We start from the raw sequence: 20,122 nt of genomic DNA, 5'->3' as shown, positions 1-20,122 counted from the left end.
CTAGTTTCATGTGTATTTTGATTGGACATATCTAAAACTTGTCCATACAGTGCCTGGGACCTTCAGACACAGTACAGTGCAAATAAAAACTGGCAGTATGAGTCGGATTTTTTTAAACAAATAACTAACAAACATGAGCAAAAATAAAACTGGTGGCAAAAAACTGACTGTGCTGAAAGTAGCCTAAGCACAGTGATAACAGGTTGAGACACATCCCATCAAGTGACTGTCCTAGGCAAGACCCAGTGTTTCAGAGAGGGCTATGCTGCTGGGGCTGGCTAGGCCAGAGACAAGGGGACAATGAAGGATGAAGATGGAGATGAAAAGCCTTCCTTCAGAGAGCAGGTAGGAAGAGCTGTGCTGGTCTGACATGAGGGCTCAGTGTGAAGTGCAGTGGGCATGTACCAGCAGAGAGAAAATCTGAGTGCAGATCACAACCTGCACACGTTGTGTGAAAGCCTGAAGGATGACAAAGCCTCCACTGACCTCAGCTGGCATATTTTACTCAGTGGGCTCTAAACTCCAGAGACAGCAGCTTTCACCAACAGGCAGCTGTAGCTCAGTGGTTATTTTCAGGGTTGCAGATTCCTTGAGGAAGAGCTGTGTTCATTACCAATGACCATTCACTTTCTGATGCTGAATCTGTCCAGATTCAAAAGACTGCCTATTGGACTTACACACCCCTTCCTATGTTTAGGGCTAGAAAAACATGCTCCAGAACACAAAGTTGCTGTCACAATCCCATGGACTTCTGTGGGTGGGATGAGGGTTCAGCCCAAAGTCTGAGTGCCTGCTCATTTCCATGTAGACAGCCACTCATATGGCAATATGAGCAGGGGAAGAGTGTTAATTTTTAACTTCCTGGCTACACTCCAACTTCAGTAATTACATTCAGCAAAAGTGAATTTCCCCTGAATTTCAATTACAGAAGGTATTTTCCACTGCCACCACTTAACTGCTGTGCAGTGTTTGTCTGGTGTAATTCTGCTAAATTATTTCCTGATTTCCTCTCACAGCAGTTGTTTTTTCATAGTGGGTCCACTGTTTGCCCATCACTCAGCCCTGTCTCATTTTACCTTAAAGGCATATTACAGAGGGGTGATGAAGGATCAAGAGATGTTGCAGGCATGCTACAAGAATACAACATGAATGTGGCAAGGCTACCAGCAACAACAAAGAGCTGTAAATGGTTAAAACAACCTGAAGACACTACTTTAAAAGTCTAAACCATTTATGAAAAATCACTATTAGTCACCCATTAACCTTTTATAAACTATTCATAACCGCACTCTAGCTAATGAACAGTAATTACTAAGCTTAGGGAACTAAAGGTTGGGAAGCACAATAGGCTCCAAAGATCTCTACCATAATGCAGGCAAAGATGGGAACTACTTTTGACGGAAGGCTCTAGAAAACTGTGCATGGAAGGATGAGATTTGAGGTCTGTGCTGACTTCACTGCTGTGGCAAAGCCAGCAAGGGCAAGGTTTGCAGCAGGGGCTTGCAGCAGGGCCCTGCAGGGCTGCTGCCCAGGGCCAGCCATGAGTTGTATGTCTGGAGGTCAGCGTGGGCACCGCCAGGAATCTCCTGACCACACCGGACACCTGGACAAGGGCTGTCCCACTGCAGAGCCCAGGCTGACATGGGAAAACATACATGAAACCACATATGAGAGCACAGCTTGCCCAGAGGGTGTTCCCATCTACAGGAAACCAGAGCAGAAGTTTCTAGGCTGAAACAAAGGGTAAACACCTTAAATCTATTCAGCCCCTGCACGTGTGCCTGAGCATGTGTGCACGTATGGGCTTCTGTCAGAGACAAAAAGAAAGGCTCCCTGTGTATATGCACACCCCTCACCTTCGCCTAAGACATTCACCAGATTTTTTTTTCTCTAGACAAGTATTCCATGAATTGCAATAAACACCCTAAAAATTCTAAGCAGCTCATTATACACCACTGTCTCCTTTTATGGCTCCAAGCCAGAATATAATGATGAGTCTTAACTTGTTAAGGACAACTAATTTTTTGTTCCTGGCTGTCTCAGGGGCTTCTCTCTTACTCACTCTCACTTTACTTCACTGTTGACATGTTTCTGTTAACTGGATGTCATCTGCCTGCCTTGATTTTATGCACAAGCAGTGGGATGCATTTTTCTGTGCAACAATTCTGCTTTGAGTTGCATTAGATTTGTCATTATTCTCTCATTTTCCCCTTGCACTTGTAACATTTCATCTATTCCTGCCTTATTTTTTGAGCCACGGTGCACCCACATTATGGTTTATACATGATCTTGCTCCCTTTGAAGCCGGCAGATTTCAGAGCCAGCCCTCGTCAGGAGAAGTGCCTGCTACCAATTTAGCAGGCTGAGGGCCCCGAGCTCCAACAACTCAATCTAAAGGGGGTCACAGGGTGGCACAAGCGAGTGTCAGCAAGTGCTGTTTAATTGCCAATCTAGGCTTCTCCATGGTGTTTAAAGTATAATGACCCATCACTTAATTCTGAGAAGTCCTGGCCCTGCTGCTGAATGGAATGAATATCAAAGGATGTGCTAGAACAGGGCAAGGAGCCTACATTTCCTATAACTGCCATAAGTATAATAGACCTCTACTTCTGTCGTCCCATTACCACAATAATGTATTTAATTTGCTGTGTACTCTTTTTAACTAGATACCTTTCATAAAGTCTATCTTGGGAATATAGCCCCCCCCTACTTCCACATCTCCCCCCTCCCTCAAATGACTAGCCTCTCTAATAATAATTAAACTAAATCAAGCTCTACTTTGCCTCACACCATGCCTGCAAGTCTTTTATAGATATTAAAAAAGATTAAATAGGGGGAGGGAACCATTGTTTAGATTTGCAGCTCTCTCCCCAGCCTAGTATTTTTTTTTCTGTGCTGGGACTACATTGCTTTTTGCTTTTTTTTTTTTTTAAAAAGTTGATTTTCCAGTTTTCTATTTGCTGGACCAGCATTTTAATTTAAATTTTTATTTTTTTAGTTACTTATCTAAAGCACACACACCACACTGTTTTCCCACCCATTCATTCATGAGCCCTAGGTACAGATTTGCACTTCTCAATGAGGTGTGCTTCCCCCCAGCCCTCACCAGTCTTTTCCTCCTTAGATCATCTATGCACCAAATTCACATATTAAACTGCAGAGATGGAGAGGAAGGGACAGAGCAGGGAAGAGATGGAACCTTGCTATGTAATGCATGCTAATTTAATTATGTGCCATCATCAAAATGGATTAGCTGTTTCAGCCCATCAGGAAAGTCTAAACTTCCACCGATTTAATTAACCAGGCTGAAAATCAGATGAACAGAAAATAAAACTATCATTAGGAGCAATTACTGATTACTTAAACATAGTGCTGCCAACCAGTTTGTAAATAAAACTAGCAGCCCCTGGAAAATTAGATGGAATTAATTGGAGGTAGGGAGGGGGAGAAATATATACTTCTAAAGCTTTTGAGGGTCAGGCAGGCCCTTTTATGTTGACTATCAGTGTTTGGAGCTTTGGGAGGGGAAAACACAGCACAATAACCTTCCTCCTAACTCTGCTGAAGAGCGGTCCTCCTCCCTCCTGAGCCCTCCCGTGCACACAGCGTTGCTCTGGCTGATGGCCACTGAGAAAGAAAAGGCAATCACAACTTCTCAACCTTGCTTTTTCAACATTGCATTCTCCCAGCTCTTTCATTTAGTTTGCCTTTTAAAGGTGGCTTCTCACTCCTCCACCTCTCCCTCTAAAACAAATTTTTGAGGTCAAATGACAGCATTAGGACACCACCTTCTCCTCACATGGGAATGTAGCCCTCATCCTCTCCTCCACTCCACCAAAAAGCTAAGGAGGGACATTTAACTGAAGTGCTTTCAGAAATCTGTTGCCTAGACAAAATGCTCTCCTCCAGAGAGTGGGAGGAGGAGCTACATTTGCTCTTGATTTAGGATCTCAGTATTTGAACTCACCTTGACATGGAAGCATTGACGGTCAGAGCTGTTGGGTAAGGGTGGCGGAAACCCCCTGTCGTGATTGGGTACACTGGCTGACCTTGCCTGGCAAAAAAGAAGGGAAAGACAGAATGAGAAAAAGGGAAAAAGGGCTTAAAAAAAAAAATTAAAAAAAAAGAACAACAAAAAACTTCTCTCTGCACAGTAAGCTTTATTCTCATTTGATCAGAACAAAAATCTTGGGGATTGTACAGCAAGGATCAAAGGAAAGAAACACAGAACAATTTGAATGCCATAAATCTGATAGGAATGGCTAATTAAATTTTATAACCTCTGCTTATGTCAATAGAGACCCTCTCCCCAAGCTGAAACTAGGTGTTTTGTTGTAATAATTAAAGGCGAAGTCTCGCTTGCTTTAATGGAGCCATCACACTAATTGAGGGCTACACATCCAAAGGAAAACAATAATGAATGTAAATTTATACCAAAATAAAGTACAGTGAATCAAAGGACTTCAGTTGCGCTTTGGGCCTCTTTCGGTATTTAGATCTCGGTGAGAAAACATTAAATTAACAGAGCTTAATTTGTAGCCTTTTGTCAGATTAACAAGTGTTGACAAGAGTTACCGGGGGAGAGTCCCCAAGAAGTATTGTGGGTAACCAATAGACAATCACACCTCATTACAATAATTAAAAAATACAGCAACATGCAAAACAGCATCCTCATGAAAGACACACAACTTTTTCTGATGGAGGTTTGTCTGTGCTGGCTAGCTCGTTTCATCTGTCCTTCAAATACATCATCTGACTGGGCAGGATGCTTTTGGGGTGGGTACTATACCAGAAACATGCAGGCCAGTGGAGGATAGATGGGCTGGGAAGCTGATGGTGAAGTGCAAGTGGCAAGAAGAGGGGGAAATTAAAATCTTGGGTTACTTCTGTGAAGTTGGCCATGCTACTCTCCTAGTGCAAAAGCCAATGTGATGGTGTTGCCCTCAACAAAAATCACTGGGAGAAGCTCTAAGAGCTGTGGGTAGGCAAGCACACCATGGTGTTGACTTGTCCTGAAGCAGTGGGGGTGACAGAGGTGGCCATTAGCACCTGTCTGGTGAAACTGGCCACATGTGGCATCAGTCTTGTGCTTTGGCAGCCATGGCATGAGGCCCAGTGAGGACAAACCTGCATCTGCACAATTCTGACATATAGGGTATGTCTATAGGGTATAGGTATAGGGACAGTGAGGAGTTTCTTCCCTGTGCTCTCATGTCTTTCATGCCACTGACTTTTAGCACTTACAGCTGAGTGTATTTGCTTTAAATGTTGTGGCTGTTGCTGTGCAAACTTGAGCTAAGGAGCTCACATGCAGTGTGCAATTGTCCAGGGTGTCCTTTGGAAAAGGTAAATCACCACAAATGAGGAGGAATTTCAGATTTTGGGGAGCAATGCTTTGTGTTTTTCTTCTGCTCATGATGTGCTCTTCCGGAGAAGCAACCTTCAGCAGAGAGGTGATGGACATGCTTCACCCTTGGGCTGGGAGAACCTTTACCCCAAATAGCTGCATGACCATCCACAAGGAAGGGCAGCCTGCAAAATGGCCAGAAGCTCCAGCTCTCCTGCATCAACACTTTTGTGCTTGAAAAAGGCCTCCAAGGCCTCTGATGCCACCACCAGTCCTTGCCCAAGGCCTGGGGATATGTGGTGACCCCCCTGCTCTGCCCTGCTCTCCCTGTGGGGTGTCAACTCCAGCTCCTCATGCAGGGCAAACTTGTGGAGAGGTATTTTAGCACAGCTGGCCAAACAACCCCAAGCAGGAGCAAACTGTTTTGAACTTTGGGCAATCTTCACAAAGAAATATGATCACCCCAAAATGGAGGAAGCTTGTTGTGTGAGAAAAACAGGGTAACAGTCTTGATTTATAATGCAGAGATCTGTTGTATCCAGCGATACAAGGGGATTTTATAAGCATTTAAATCAAATATACTACACAAAAGGCTTAGGCAGTGCTTAAATGTATTATAAACCTATTGAGAGATGGCAACATAAGAAAAAAAAAAGAAAATAAGGACTCAATTACTGCTGGGAGCCTCATACCCAGCAAGGCTCTAAAAGTGGGATCTGAGGAGCTGAAAAGAAAACAAAACCCCAAACTAACTTTCCATTGCTTTTTTCTTAGCCAGTTTTAAAGTAAACTAATTCCTTTTTCTTGTTTAAAATTCCATTCCTCAGATGCCAATTGCCAACTGCCCAGCCACATCTCAGCTTGGAATGCTGTTCACTGGCTGATGCAAAGCTCTACTGTTTCACAAGAAAAACAAAAATGTTTTCAACAGAGAAAGCAAATGAAATTGAATATTTTAAATTTGTAGTGAGGATGGCCCTAGCAAAAAAAAAAAAAAAATAAAAAAAAAAAAAGGTCTGTGAGAACCACCCTGAGCCCCCAGAAAACCAAATCTGAGAAAAACTCATGTGGTGCAGTCTAAGGGCAGTAACAACAAAGGACATTTCTGCAAAAGGGTTTAAAAATTCATGCTTCACGAGCATGGTCAGCTGGTTGGGATGACATGCAAAGCTGTGTCCAACTGCTCATGTTTGTTTAAGACCACATGACCCAGCATAAGTTTTAATTAACCTTCATGAGGTGGGTAAACTCATAACACTCAGTGAAGTGGCAGCTGGCAAACAAACTCATCCCAATGCACACACACACACACACACACATTTTGACATAAATTTTACACATCAAAAAAAGAAAAAAAGAAATTAAAAAAATGGAACTCCTTACTGTGGTACTAACCATCCTAGCGGATGGGGGATTTGTCCTACAGTGCCTGGTGATAATGGATAATAAGGAGATATATCTGGAGGATGTGGAGGCCTTGGAATTCCTATAGAAGAGGAACATAAAGCAGTGTCAGTACTGAGACATGGAAATAAATAAAATATAAAGGAAGAACACATATGTTTCTAAATTTCTGTTGATTTACTTTAATTACAGTATTTGTGCCTTCACTTCAGGGTTTCAAAGGCTTTTTCCTATTCTTATTTTTTAAACAAGAAAAAATTGTTATTCACTCCCTCAGTCACCTCTCCAGTCAGAGATAATTATTTTTGTTATTTAGAGTTTAGCAGTGCAGTGCTGTACTAGATACTCTCTTAAATGTTCAGCAGAAATATGGACCCTGTAGCAACTTCATGATTATTTTAGTCCCAAAGTCAGCCAAAAGACCACAGGCCCCACCCATGTGGTGACTGGATATTCAATAATATGGCATTATTCCAAAGTAATCTCCAGAACAAGTTTAAAAGTCATTAAAATTGCAAATGATGTTTGATTTTGAGCTACCCAAGGAAACCTTTTCTGAAACCGTGAATGGAACCGAGAGCCCCTGGAAATGCTTGGTAAAACCAGGGGCAGATGTTGAAGGTATGCAGGGGAGGACAGAGAGCCCACCCATCCTCTCTGGATGAGGAGCAGTTCCTACTCAGAAAGCAGAAACCAGCTCCAGACACAAGCCCTAAATATTAACGCTTAAGAGCAAATAGGAATTACTCAGAGGAGTAAGGGTTACAAAGCTGGGTCTTTCAATTAACAAGCCATGGCACAATCACACAGCAGAAGGAAAATTAAAACAGAGACCATTAAAAAGAAGGGGTACTGTATTCAGGGCTAAAAACTATTTTTTTAAGTCACTTGGGAAGCTTCTAATCTCTAAATTAAATCTCCTTGTGTGACATTTTCATGCAGACATTGCTTTTTCTCCATTACAAAACCCAAACAGATTAACTGGGCTTTAACCATCCAGTGAGCTATTTGCACACTTGAAAGAATGTTCACAGAAGAAAAGTAAACAGTCTACAGACGTTAATCATATGTTTTACGATAACCATTTAAAAGCTATTCCCTGTACTACCATTATTTAAATGAGAGGTTGACTATGCCATTCACTTGCAATACCCAGGGATGGCGAGATGGATTCCTTTCAAGCCATGTGAAGTCAGCATTAGGCACAATTAAAAGGGGGCCCCAGTTGAAGCATAGTGAGTGAAAACCAGCTAATGCACAGCCTCAATCAAGGGCTGGAGTTCACATAAATTATCTGCATAAGTTAGGGCTGACACAGAGTGATTCCTCTGACTTGAATCCTGTTTCTGATGAACTCCCCAATTAACTAAATGGGGTTTGGATTAACAAAACTAAAACCACTGTCACTAGGAACTCAGTGCGGCCAGATTGACACTGTTTGACTTCTTTGGGAGCTCAGGTTAAAAAGGGACTCTTGAAAAGTTAGAATAACATGTAAATTCTACTCTGTAACACCAATAAATCTAGTCAGGGTTTTACGTGGTGCTCTATATTCAAGCAGAGTGCCCTTCAGGCTGAACTTAGAGTTGGGTAGACTTACATTGGGGAAAAGAGTTGCAAGTGTAAAGCTGGAGCTAAGTAGTTACAGTGGATGAAAATTCAACATTATAGAAGAAAAATGGCTGAACTCCTGACACAGAAACAATGGGATTTGAGGAATTAAAAGAGATTCATTTTGAAACCGGTCATGACCCACCACCTTTAAAATTCCAGCTGCAATTTTGTAAGTGCAGATCACAGAATGTACATGTTTAATTCTCTGGGTCGTGCATGCAAACCAAGCACTGGTAGATCGAACTACCAGGTGGGGTATCATGCTTGCAAAGAAACACACCTGCAAGCGACCCCACACATGCAACTCTGGTGTCACCCTGCAGAAGCTCTATGAAAATTCACCCAGTAGGTTTCTTTCTGAAGACTAATTGGCTTAAAAAGAAAGCATTTTGTCTGGGTTTGACATTTTACATGCCCCCTTTGGTGCTCCAGCATGGGAAATCCGTTCTCCCGCACTCCTCTCCCATAATGCGCAAAAAAGATCCACCCACTCCCTCTCAAAAGAAACCCCAAAATATTTCCCACCTACCTGTTTTGGGATCTACGTCAGCTGGTAAGTGTGGAGGAGGGTTTCCTGGTGTGAAGTGCTCATTGCTGTATGTGATAAGCGGCGTAAGAGGGTGTACATGGTGTGGGTGCTGCACAACTGGCACTTTGTTAGACTGTCAAGAGAAAAAGGTTGATGCTGTTAGAGCAGTGCTGGGCATCCTCCCCACTACAGCATGAGGTACAACATGTAAAAATCTGAGCAGCCAGGATTTCAAATGTGATCCTCAGACTTTTCCAGATCCCTTCTAGGCGTCACCCTTGCAGTTTTCCCACCCTCTTGCTTAAAACCTCCTCACACACTTTCCCTGCTGTTGAGGTTCTTTAATCTTTTTGACCTGTCATGCTCCTGTATGGAGCAACAGCAATTCTTTAAAAATTTCCCTTTTTATTTTATAATCTTGTGCTTCACCTCCAAGATGCAGGCAGACTCCTCAGTGAGGGGCTGAGAGAGTCCCCCATTTAATTAGCGAGAGACCCAAATGCTCACTGACCTGTAGGTCTTTTCCTCTCCCCTTCCTGTCCTCACTCTCAGTTCTGCATTTTACTGCTCATTGCAAATACTCCAGATAAAAAGCCTTTGTAGTGCTGGAGTATTCCCTTCATCAGCAAGCATTAAGCTGACAAGCGATCACCTGCATATTTTATATATATATATATTTTAGAAGAGCTGATTAATTATCAATTCATCAGAGAGCGCTAATAAATGGAAACTGGATACTGATTAATTAGGCTACTACAATATTCAGCTATATAAATAATGGCAACCCCCCCCAGATAAAGCCATTGAAATTAACAGCCTTGTAGGGGAAATAATCACGCAGATATCATGGTCCCCCCATCACATTCCTAGCTCTGGGGGGAAAAAAAAAATCTTTTTTTCAACAACAATAAAAAAATAAATTAAAAAAAAGAGTGAATGAATGAAATATAACAGCAGGCTGAACTGTAACTTACCCTTACAAGATCACAAAGAAAAAATTAAGCTGAAACCAGCTGAACTGCTGGACCATTTACTGCGAGTAATCCAATTGCAAAAAACCCTATTCCCCATAGAGGATTTTCACTAAAATCCTACAACAGGGACATTTAACCAGATTAGGTACCAGCAAAGATAAAGAGGCTGGTATTAGATGATGAATGGATTAGAGTCAGGTTTCATTTTAGAATGTGTCTTCATTTCCTTTTATTACTTTAAGTAAGGAACAACTTGCATTAACATCAAGTAAAAGGAATCACATTAAAATAAAGTAGTGATACCACAGTGGCTGCGATAGCGCCGCTGCTGTTCAGGGTCTGCCAGCACTCTCCTGCTCACCCTCCTGCTCCAGGACAGCTCCAAGCCCACACTCACTCCCCAGCACCCCCAAACACATGCACACACCCTCACTGTTCCACCTCAGACAAACTATTGCTATTATCTGATCTGGCTTCCAATGCTCTGAGCTCCCCTTAAAAGCATTTCAAAAATAATTCAGTTATTCTTTGGGAACGAGCTTCTAGACTGTGGGGAATGAAGAGAGAAGACAAACTGGGAGCAAGGAGGGAAAGAAACATCTGTCTTCCCTGAATAAACAAGAAGTCCCTCCACCATGCTTTGGTGGAGCCCCTTTGGCTTCCCCAGACCCTGCCATACGTGGCTATTTGGGCTCGCTGCTTAGATAACCTGCAGAAAGAAGTGTGCATCCAAAAGAAGCCAGCCAAGAGCTGTACTTTTGCTTCCCACAACTTCTCCCATGTTCTTCACCATGTTCATCTTTCTGCCACCCTTACATGGGATGATTCCTCTCCACCACCAAGAACTTGGCACAGGTGATTTCCATGTCAAGTGGCCACCATGCAGGAAAGCACGTGGTCACGACAGCCAATGCTGATTTACAGCAGGTTGTGTTGGCTGGGTTGTGGGACAAATTTCTGCCAGCTGAACAACCAAGGACAACTTTTGGCCACGTGGATCCATGATGGTTTCACATCAGAGGAGATACGAGGATTTGGCTGTCCAAGTTCAAAAAGCCAAAAGAGATGCTCTAACCCAACATCTGTTCTCTTTCAAGTGAACCAACCTAAGCAGTCCAAAAATAACTGAAAGCTTTGGCAAGGGCTTCACCTAACAAATTATATTTCACACCATACAAAGTAGCAGGCATCTACTCAACAACACATGACATTATAAGCCAAATGAGCAGTTGGTGAGGTTCAGGAAAATGATCATTTCCAATAAGATCAATTTTTTTCTGGCCAAGAATTGTGTGAACTCCTGCTGTTAAGTGACCCACAGTGTGGCCCCATTTATTGAAGAAGTTAATACATGCTGTAGCTTTGTGCTCTCCCAACACTATCTTCATATCATTGTAAACCTCACCCAGACCCTGACAGACATTAAGGGCTGTCTTGCAAAGAGAGCTTATTTTCACAGAAACTGGAGCTGGTTAGTTAAAGAAAATAAGCAGAATAACATTAGAGAGTCAGACTTAAGCTGACAAACAAGAAACAACACGTGAGAGGAAAGCTGGACTGACATGGCTCCATCACCAAAGCCAGATGTACCATAGGGGGCTACATGTAAACTGTGGGAAACCACCACTCATTGCTTTGATGCACCAAGACCGCCAACAATTTCACCACAAAACAGAACAACTGCTAAATTATGATGTATTTCACTTAACATGTTTCAGAGACAAATAAAAAGCAAATGGAAAAACAAATGAAAATCAACAACTAAGAGCCTGAACCTTAAGTCTGCAAAATTTTTCCCCTGGTAGGTAATTTTTGTTCAGGTAACTACCATGCACTCAAATAGACCACTCATATAAAGGTGCAAGGGTAGGGGACTGTTTTGCCACTCTGATGATGTTGGGGCAGAGGTGGGAGGAGAACATACCAGGGGAAAGGGAGGAAGTGTCATATACATGCTCAGAAATATGCTCTCTGGGATAGGGGAGTGTGATCCACTTCCCAGCGAGTCAGTCTGCATCTGCACCACTACCCAGGGACAGGTTTCTATTCTGTTCTGTACTGTTCAGCACACACTGGGGAAAGGGACCATACCTGTCCTCAGAACAGCACACACAATTTGCAAGCCAAGCTAAACATGCATAATATGCTAAACAAGCTGCTCTTTATAACTACTGTTCCTGAAGTTAACAAAGCTTCCTTGGAAAAGAGAAAAATAAAGGACTAACTAGGAAAGAGCAGGATTAATCCTGCAGATGCACCTTCCTTTGAAGTCAATAGGATCTGTGCCTGAGTAACAAGTGTGGTCCTAACCCCATCCACTGGCAATGAAAGGTAAACCACAGAAGCCATCAATAGAGACACCTATTAGATGACTTTAGACATCCCCCTGCAAAAGGCAATATTCTCCAATATACATTTGTGAGCCCTTTATCAAGGGCAGCTTTAAGCTAAGAGCCATTGTGAGATGCAGGGGTTTCTCTGGCAAGCTGAAGAGCTCCATTTATGGCTCTGTCAGGCATGGGGAGGGGAGCTGCACTGGAACACACAGATTAGCATCAGGGCATGTGGTAACAGGACAGGAACAAGCAGAAATTTCTAACGAGAAATCCCAGCACCTATGAAGCACCAAGTCCTCTGCTGATATATCACCCCTCTCCACTGAAAGCTGAGGTCTCATATGCTAGGTTAGAGGGCATGGTAAATAATTGCAAAAAAACAAGAGAAGTTTGCTTTTCTTGATAACTGCTGCCTGAAGCAACCAGAGGAAATTGTCCCCATAGGGGCTCTACTGCTAAATCTCTGTATATGAATTTGAAATGCTTCTAGGAGTGCTTAAACACAGATCAGTTTGAACAATAATGGAGCTCTAGAACAAAAAAAAATTCCCACAACAAAACCACAACAAATTTTCGACTGATAAATGTTTGAGAGGAGTACTGAGAACCATTTAGACTAAGTTCTGATAGGTGCCTTTAGGGAACAGAAAAACGTATCTGAACTTCAGATTTAAACTGCAGGGGATATTGTGTATAAATTGCTGTGTATTAGTCTTTGTTGCATGGTAAGGACATTTCATTAACAGGATGAAAGATGCTTCTATGCATATACAGCCCAATTTAATACACCCCACCGATGAATACTCGCCATTTATTGAAGAAGTTAATACATGCTGTATAAATCAATAGTTCCTAAGTCTCTGAAAGCAACATAAGACTTGCACAAGATTAAACATTGTATTGTTGAGCACACAAAGAGAAACCAACCTCTAAACAGGAAGAGTTTACTACTGCAATTTCTGCTTGCAAATTCATGGCTTGTTTGGCTTTGGTAATAAAAACACAGTATCAACTCCAAGTCAGAAAAAAACATGCCAGAGACACCAGAGGATGCCCTCACCAGGATATGGTGGGGTTGGTAAAGGCAGATCTGCACAAAAAGCCACCCAGGCTGAAAAGAAGCCATCGTGCCATGGCAGCATCGCAGCGGCCAAAGCCTTCGGCCTCTGACTCCTTTCCAGCACATCCCCAGGGTAGGGCAGGGGGATGCTCCTACACCAACCCAGCCTGAAACTCCAGTAGGTGCCAGCATAGTCCCGGTAGCTGCACCCCCTTCCCTGACCTGGGTGGCCTTTTAAATGTCCTGTGGGGCAGGGAGGAGCTGCAGCCCACCGGGCACCCCTCAAACACCCGCGACCGGGAGCGTGGCACGGGAGGGACTGAGCAGGTGCTCACACCCAGACCCCCAGAGCCCTGGCCCCTTCCTCCACTATCAGAGGAATGAGAGTTCTCCATCCTTCTTAAAACCTTTTAATCAAGAGACACTGGAAACAAATGGAGCTAGAGCTCCGCCTGTCTTTTTGCCATGTCCTTCTCTTCCCCACCGCTCTCCTTTTCTGCTGAAGAAAGATGGGCTCCGAAAGTGCTTTTATGAGCCTAATACAATAAAACAAAAGCAGCACAGAAGAGGGTTTGGCAGCCTTTTCCCCTCCTCCAGGGTGGATGCAGGTTGACAGTGGTCTTGAATTAGCAGGCCCTCCTGGAGTTGCTCCCTGGGCTCAGCTTAGCAAGGACCACCATTCAATACCAGTTCACACTAAAAAATAGCTTTATAAATTGTTTCTCTGTGTTTTCCAGATGATGCTATTGCAGTTATCCTGACTGTGGCCAGTGAAATGCTAACAGATGCTCCTAAACTGCTCTGCAGTTCCAAAGATGCTCATAAAAGGAGTTTCTTTTTTTCTAAAGGTTGATCTCTCCCTGATTCTGCCTAGGAATGACACCTTTGCACCACACTGACCTCCTCACCACCCTGACGCCCCACACAAATCAGGAAATCAAGTTGCAATCAAGTAAAGGCAAAATTAAGTAAAGGCAAATCCCAAAATATTTCTGTAAATATTGAAATATTTTTCCACTTCCAGCAGAGTCACCACTGCCCAAGCAGAGCATCAATAAGCAGAGTATCTGTAAGCACCACTGCAGCCCTGGGGATCACCCACATCAGTAGCCACTCAGGGTGGCACCCCAAACTACACCAAGGAAACTGCAAACCAGTTAGGTTAACTGAGAAGCTAAAGCCAACCAAACCCACTAGTTATATGTACCTTGGTACTCATCCCCTTCCCAAGCATAAAAATTCAACATCAGTGATGAAGCATTTCCTGAAAAAAATTGAAGATTTGATTTTACGCAGCCCTGTTTAGCTAGTGGAGTCACAGGATTTTTTTCAGGATGCTTTCGCACCTGACTAAGCATTCCTGAAAACTTCCCCTTGCTCCTTTATGGCTGATACAGTGGCCTGAGCTCTTTCTCAGTTTAATGTAGCTGATTCCTGCCTAAGGTCCTGCCCTAAGCTAACTGCCCATTGTAGCAGGAGACAAGGCCTCCATTGATAACCACAACTTGCCCTGCTAAAAAAAGGCTCATTTTCTTCTTTCACACAAATGATGACAGGAGCACTGACAACCACAGGCTGGGACAATACCCTCCCCAGGCACAGCCTTAAAAAAAACCCAAAAAACCCCACAACAACCCCCACTGCCCTACCCTTAACACATAATTTTTAAAAAAAAAATTAAAATGGGGACACACACACAAACACAGATTAGCAGCCTTCTGTTTCTTCCCCTTCCCCCCCTGACCACTTGCCAGGCTAGAGAGTGCCTACCTGCTCCTGCAAGGACTGCTGGCTTTCCAATAAAACCCGTGGTCTATTAGCAGTCTCTCAAACAAAACAACAAAACCGGCTTCCTGGGTCTAAGTGTCCAGCAATTCATTCAGGAAAAGAATCGTTTTGGTTTTTTCCCCCCTTTAACTCTGACGGAGTGTCCCCTGAACATTGGAGAGCTAAGCCACCGTGCTTGACATTTTTCCACATCCTTCCTGTCAGGGAGTGAGGGTACTGAGGGGAGGGGGTGGGGAAATGAGGATTTAAGATGTTCAGGAAATTTCCACTTAATTTCGCCAAAAGGCAATTATGTGAAATGATCTGGTGACAATTAGCATACGCCAAATCCTCTAGTGTGCAAGGGGAAGGACTGGGGTTTAGCTATCTAATTACCGCCTCTTAGTTCCGATGCAGGAGGATAAAACACACCAGTAGTAAAACATTATTAACTGTGCTCACACTCTGCTTCCAAAGCTGTTGTGGGCTATAAGTTTATTGCTATGGTATTTGAAGTAGGGTTTTTGGTTTTTTGAGGGTTTTTTTCCCTAAGTAAAGGAATGAAACTTGGGGTTTTAAATACAGGTTAAGTCTTGGACAATGTGGTGTTACTCTAAAGTCAGGTCGGACCCAAACAAGCACCTGCTACACAAGTGTGTATTTTGAGATCCTTCAGCAACACTGGAATTATATTTACAACAATTAGATTTTACCGTACTTGTTGTCTTAAGGCTTCACTGATAAAGAGGAAGCACTCTGCTCACCTGCTCTGCCTGACCTCGGCACATGAATTCACACACCAGTTACATCACCTAGCCCAGAACCGTGGCCTGCATGTATCCAGGAAAGCCTTACACTGAGTATCAAAATTAGAGATGATTTGATCAACAGGTGGATTTCCCCATACCAAAAGGACACGGTAGTGCTCTGTCCCTTCAAGTTCCAGGTAATAAAATGCACAGATTTATTTCTTTCCTAATGTGACAAATACTCAGTGCCTTCTTTGCATACTTTAGTTGATTTTAATTACTAGACAGATACCATCTCTGTAGAGCAGGCAAGCTTTTGCTCATTCTAATGAGGCAAAAAAGCAAAAATACTTGGTATGTATTACATTAAAACTGAAAAATAACTTTTTGCTAGGCCATACCAGTACAAGATGTGCTGGATGCACAAACACTAAGCAAAGAGACGGGTGAAAGCAAAGCAGGTCTTTGGGAAACAGTCCTGAACAGAAATAGGGTAGGAAGGGGAGAGGCACAGAGCAATAACACAAGCACAAAAATTAAGAGAAGATGAAAAATAGAGAGAAAAGCAAATATAAGCAAAATAGTCCTTATAATTGCCCCAAAAGACCTTGTTACATGCTTCTGTGTGAATACCTAGTCATGCAATTTGATTTACTGCCCAACATTCTCTGAAATGTCTCATTATAAACAGCTTTAATTCTTGCTTATAAACCACTTATTTCAGCACTAAACAGACATATACTGTAGGAGAAATAGCTCCTAATTTTTATTACGGTATTTGTGATTTGTGTCTATAACTTGAAGGTGAAGCTGTTAAAAAACTGCAAGAAATGAAAGAAAATTAGCATGTATGCCTATACCTTCTTGTTCTTGGCAATTTCAGTAATAACAGCATTATTAAAAACAACCATGCACATACATGCCTTAAGATATGAAGACAAGTTTTCAGTACAGATTTTTAAAATGCAGCATTCACAGCAGACTGTGCTCAACACCGATATGCAATATACGTAGGAAATGTATATTAAATCCTTTAACAAATAACAAGGCTCTAAAAACCATTTTCTTTTTTTTATATGCTAAAAACCTTGCATGCTGCACAATTAAGCAATACAATTATTAAGTAAGTCCGGACCAATAATTTCTTGATTAAATTCAGAAAAGTTTCTGGAAAAATATTATGTTAAATGTACATCAGAACTGAAACACCTTGCAAGTATTTCAGAAGAAAAGTAGCAGGCACATTTACACAGTACAGTCAGGCCTTTTGACCCAAGTCTTAGTAAAAAAAATCCCTCTAAAGGTAAAATGTTTGTGAGATCTCATCACCAATATTGTAAAACCTGCATATGCAACAACATGCAGCGAAAGAAGAAACATCTAAATACCTGTCCTTTTAGATGAATTAATTTTAGATGAATTCTACAGAATTTTAGCCCTTGTTTTATATAAGAAAAAGCAAATAAATCAACTAAGCAAGCTAATCAGGCAAAGATACCACAGAGTATTGAAATTATAGAAATCCTACTCCTGGATTGAGTGACTCTGTAAACGAGTCTGGAAGAGTTAGAAAAGGAAACAGCAAAAAACTCAAGACTTCCACAAAACCACCAGTGAAAATGTGATTGATTTTAGAATTCTTCAGTAAGTTTCTATTTTCTGTGTACAAGTACGGGTAATACACAAAACTGGCTGAGGGGTAGCTTTACATTCTGTAATATACAATAATAGGAGAAAGTCTCATGGACTTCTGACAGCAAACACAGAACCAATGTATCAAAATATGTGTTACCTCATATTTATCAACGTTCAGTCTTATTTTTCATATTCCTTTATCCCTGGGTAAAATAATTCTTATGCAGTGTCCCCAAAATTTTCATCTTTCACACTACAGCTGAGCTTTCTGAAGAATTTAGAAAATTTCACTGTCAACCAAACACAGGATCAAAAGCACCCAATAAATAGTACCATGTACTATTTTTAATAATTAAAACAAAAAAATCTCGTTTCGTGTATGACAAAAGTTAAACAATTCCATCTCCAAACCCCCTTAACTGTAACGTATGTGCCCTGTTACAAACCAACTTTTCTTCCTTTAAGAAAAAAAAACCCCAAAACCCAAACATTTTTACCTTCATGGTTTCAGAGTTTAGGAAATATCGTACTGAACTGAAGAAAGCTTTGAAGTGGCCCCCTCCGCCCCAAAGGAAAAAAAGAGAAGAAAAGCTAGTGATGTCATGGTCACTGTGTGACTGCCTGACTGCAGATGTAACACAGCTCTACACGCGCACACACTTCTCCCTCGCTGCTAACCATTGTTCAGCAGCCAGGAATCGGCCCCCGAAACCTGCTGCACACCGGGCTCTGAAACACCGCCCCGCCAACACACCCCGGTCCCACCCTGGATGCACGAGGGAAAAATCCCTTTTCCCCCTCCAGCCCCCCCCCAAGCAAACCCCAAACCCGGGCGGAGGGAAGGGCGCAGAGGAGGAGTGCAACAACTGTCCCGCCGCACCGCTGTGTCGCGACAGAGCGGCTCTGCCGCTTGCTCCTCGCCACCGCTGTCAAATCAAGCCGCATCGAAAAGTCGCGCTTCCCCCCTACTAAAAAAGATGATTACCATAAAATAAATAAATAAAAACAATATCGCTAACAAAGGTCACAGCTGGAGATGCTTGCTTGATTTCTCACGCTCCCCCACCACCATTTTTTTTTTTTTTTTTGATTCCGCACAGGAAGAAAGGGAAGAAGAGGGAGAGAGGAGGAGAGGGAGAGAAGTCACATCAGAAGTTCAATGGTCAAGACGGAAAGCGCGCACGCAGAAAGTGCTACTCACCCAGCAATTCAAATTGAGATGCCAGCAGCCGAACTGCTGGAAGAGAGAGAACCCAGAGGCAAGCGCTCCTCCTTTACCACTCAAATCTTCCATTCCCACTAAAATTGCATCCCTCGGGTACATAACAGCTTTGTCTTTCCTTCTGTTATCCTCAAAAACTTTTTTTCTTTACTGTCTAGATGCCAATTGTGCTGGCTTTGTATTATTTTCCTTGCAGCTTTTCTCTCTCTTTTTCTTTCCCCGCTCCCCCCCTTCACTTAAAGTACTGGAAAAGCTGTCTTAAAAGATCAAGATGTCTCCAGTTTTTTGGCCTGGTGTTTTCTGAATGCTCAAAATCCACTGTCATGTTGGCTGTGAGAAGTGTCTTATTTCTAAATTGTCGGCTGCAGTTATCAAAATTTAGAGAAGCCTCCTGTCTTTTCCAATATAGCACTTTACCATCATCCTTCCAGGGAGTGGGGAAAAGAATTCCCCCCCCAACCCCCCCACGCAGGTATGTCTGTTCACAAGAGCTAAAAAGCAGTTACTTTGGAAATCAATGACAATGCTACTCCAAGCCAGGTTGCGCAGGTATTACTATATGCAGCGAGGAAACGCCGGCCGGCCGTGAGGGAGCATGATCAGTTAAGTGTAGCAAGCAGTCACTTTATCTGCAAGATTGTCAAATCCCTCAAAACAAATTTCTTAGGGGGAGAGCTGTAAGGGAAGTGTATTTTCTTGTCATTGTAACACTGAGGTGACATTTGGCAGACCTTTACCATTAGCTCTGTTCTCTCCCCCTCCTCCCTTTTCCTTTAGTATTTTAATATTTCTGTAAAACACTGACCTACTGCAACGGGGATGCAAGCGGAACTTTGAGATAGGTGCCGTTACGGTGCCCTGGTTACTGTATTTTCCCAAGCTATTCCTAAATGAGAATTAACAGGGGCACCTGAGAGCATTGCTGAACTGAGCACGGGTAAAGTGTTCTGCCCTGTGCCTTTCTCTCGCCTACGAGCATTACAAGATGCCCGCTTCCTAAATCTGAGCCGGCTATCGCGGGCACCCGAATTTGCCAAGAGTCAATCTCTCTTCTCCTTTTTAACCTTTTCCCCAAAGTTGTAAAGTTCCTCCGCAACAAGGGCAAAAGCCAAAAAGGGTGCTTTAAAGGGAAACAATTCGGAAAAAGTGTCTGCACTGCTCCCCTCCTCACTTTCTAAGCTAATTTGTCAACACTGATGGATGCTGCACGCGCAGGGAGCGATCGCCATGTGGGACGGACGCTGATGCAGACGAGGAACTGGAGGAGACCAGTTGCAAATACTCGTCTTCCCCACGCACATCTGGATGATCACACAACGAGTTCTCTCCCCCCTTGCCCCCAGAGAGTGAAACAACAGTACCAAATAAATATAGGGGTAAAAATAAAACTGCTTCAAGGAGGGAGACCTTGAGTGCATCCAAGTTTGCCTTTTAAGAGGCAGTTTAATCTGCAGGGGCCACGGGCTAAACAAAATATAACAAACC

At 42.7% G+C, this 20,122-nt stretch overlaps 1 protein-coding gene across 5 annotated transcripts in view; it reads right to left on the bottom strand.

Moving 5' to 3' along the window:
• The window catches only part of TCF7L2 (transcription factor 7 like 2), a 111,432-nt gene that overhangs the window by 18,324 nt on the left and 72,986 nt on the right, over window positions 1–20,122 (bottom strand). For 3 of the 5 annotated variants that reach the window (XM_033515671.1, XM_033515670.1, XM_019007303.2), the window contains exons 2-4: window positions 8,895–9,027; window positions 6,731–6,833; window positions 3,968–4,054 (exon numbers count right to left, since the gene is read on the bottom strand). In XM_033515671.1, the coding sequence (XP_033371562.1) occupies window positions 3,968–4,054; window positions 6,731–6,833; window positions 8,895–9,027 (323 nt within the window). Of the gene's footprint in view, window positions 1–3,967; window positions 4,055–6,730; window positions 6,834–8,894; window positions 9,028–18,616; window positions 19,058–20,122 lie in introns of those variants that run through there. The other 2 variants (XM_019007298.2, XM_019007299.2) reach the window with 2 other exon arrangements.

Source organism: Parus major, chromosome 6 (assembly GCF_001522545.3).
Source record: "Parus major isolate Abel chromosome 6, Parus_major1.1, whole genome shotgun sequence".
NCBI classification, from domain to species: domain Eukaryota; kingdom Metazoa; phylum Chordata; class Aves; order Passeriformes; family Paridae; genus Parus; species Parus major.
Note: the sequence above shows the minus strand (reverse complement) of the source record. Positions and strands in the feature narration are given on the sequence as shown.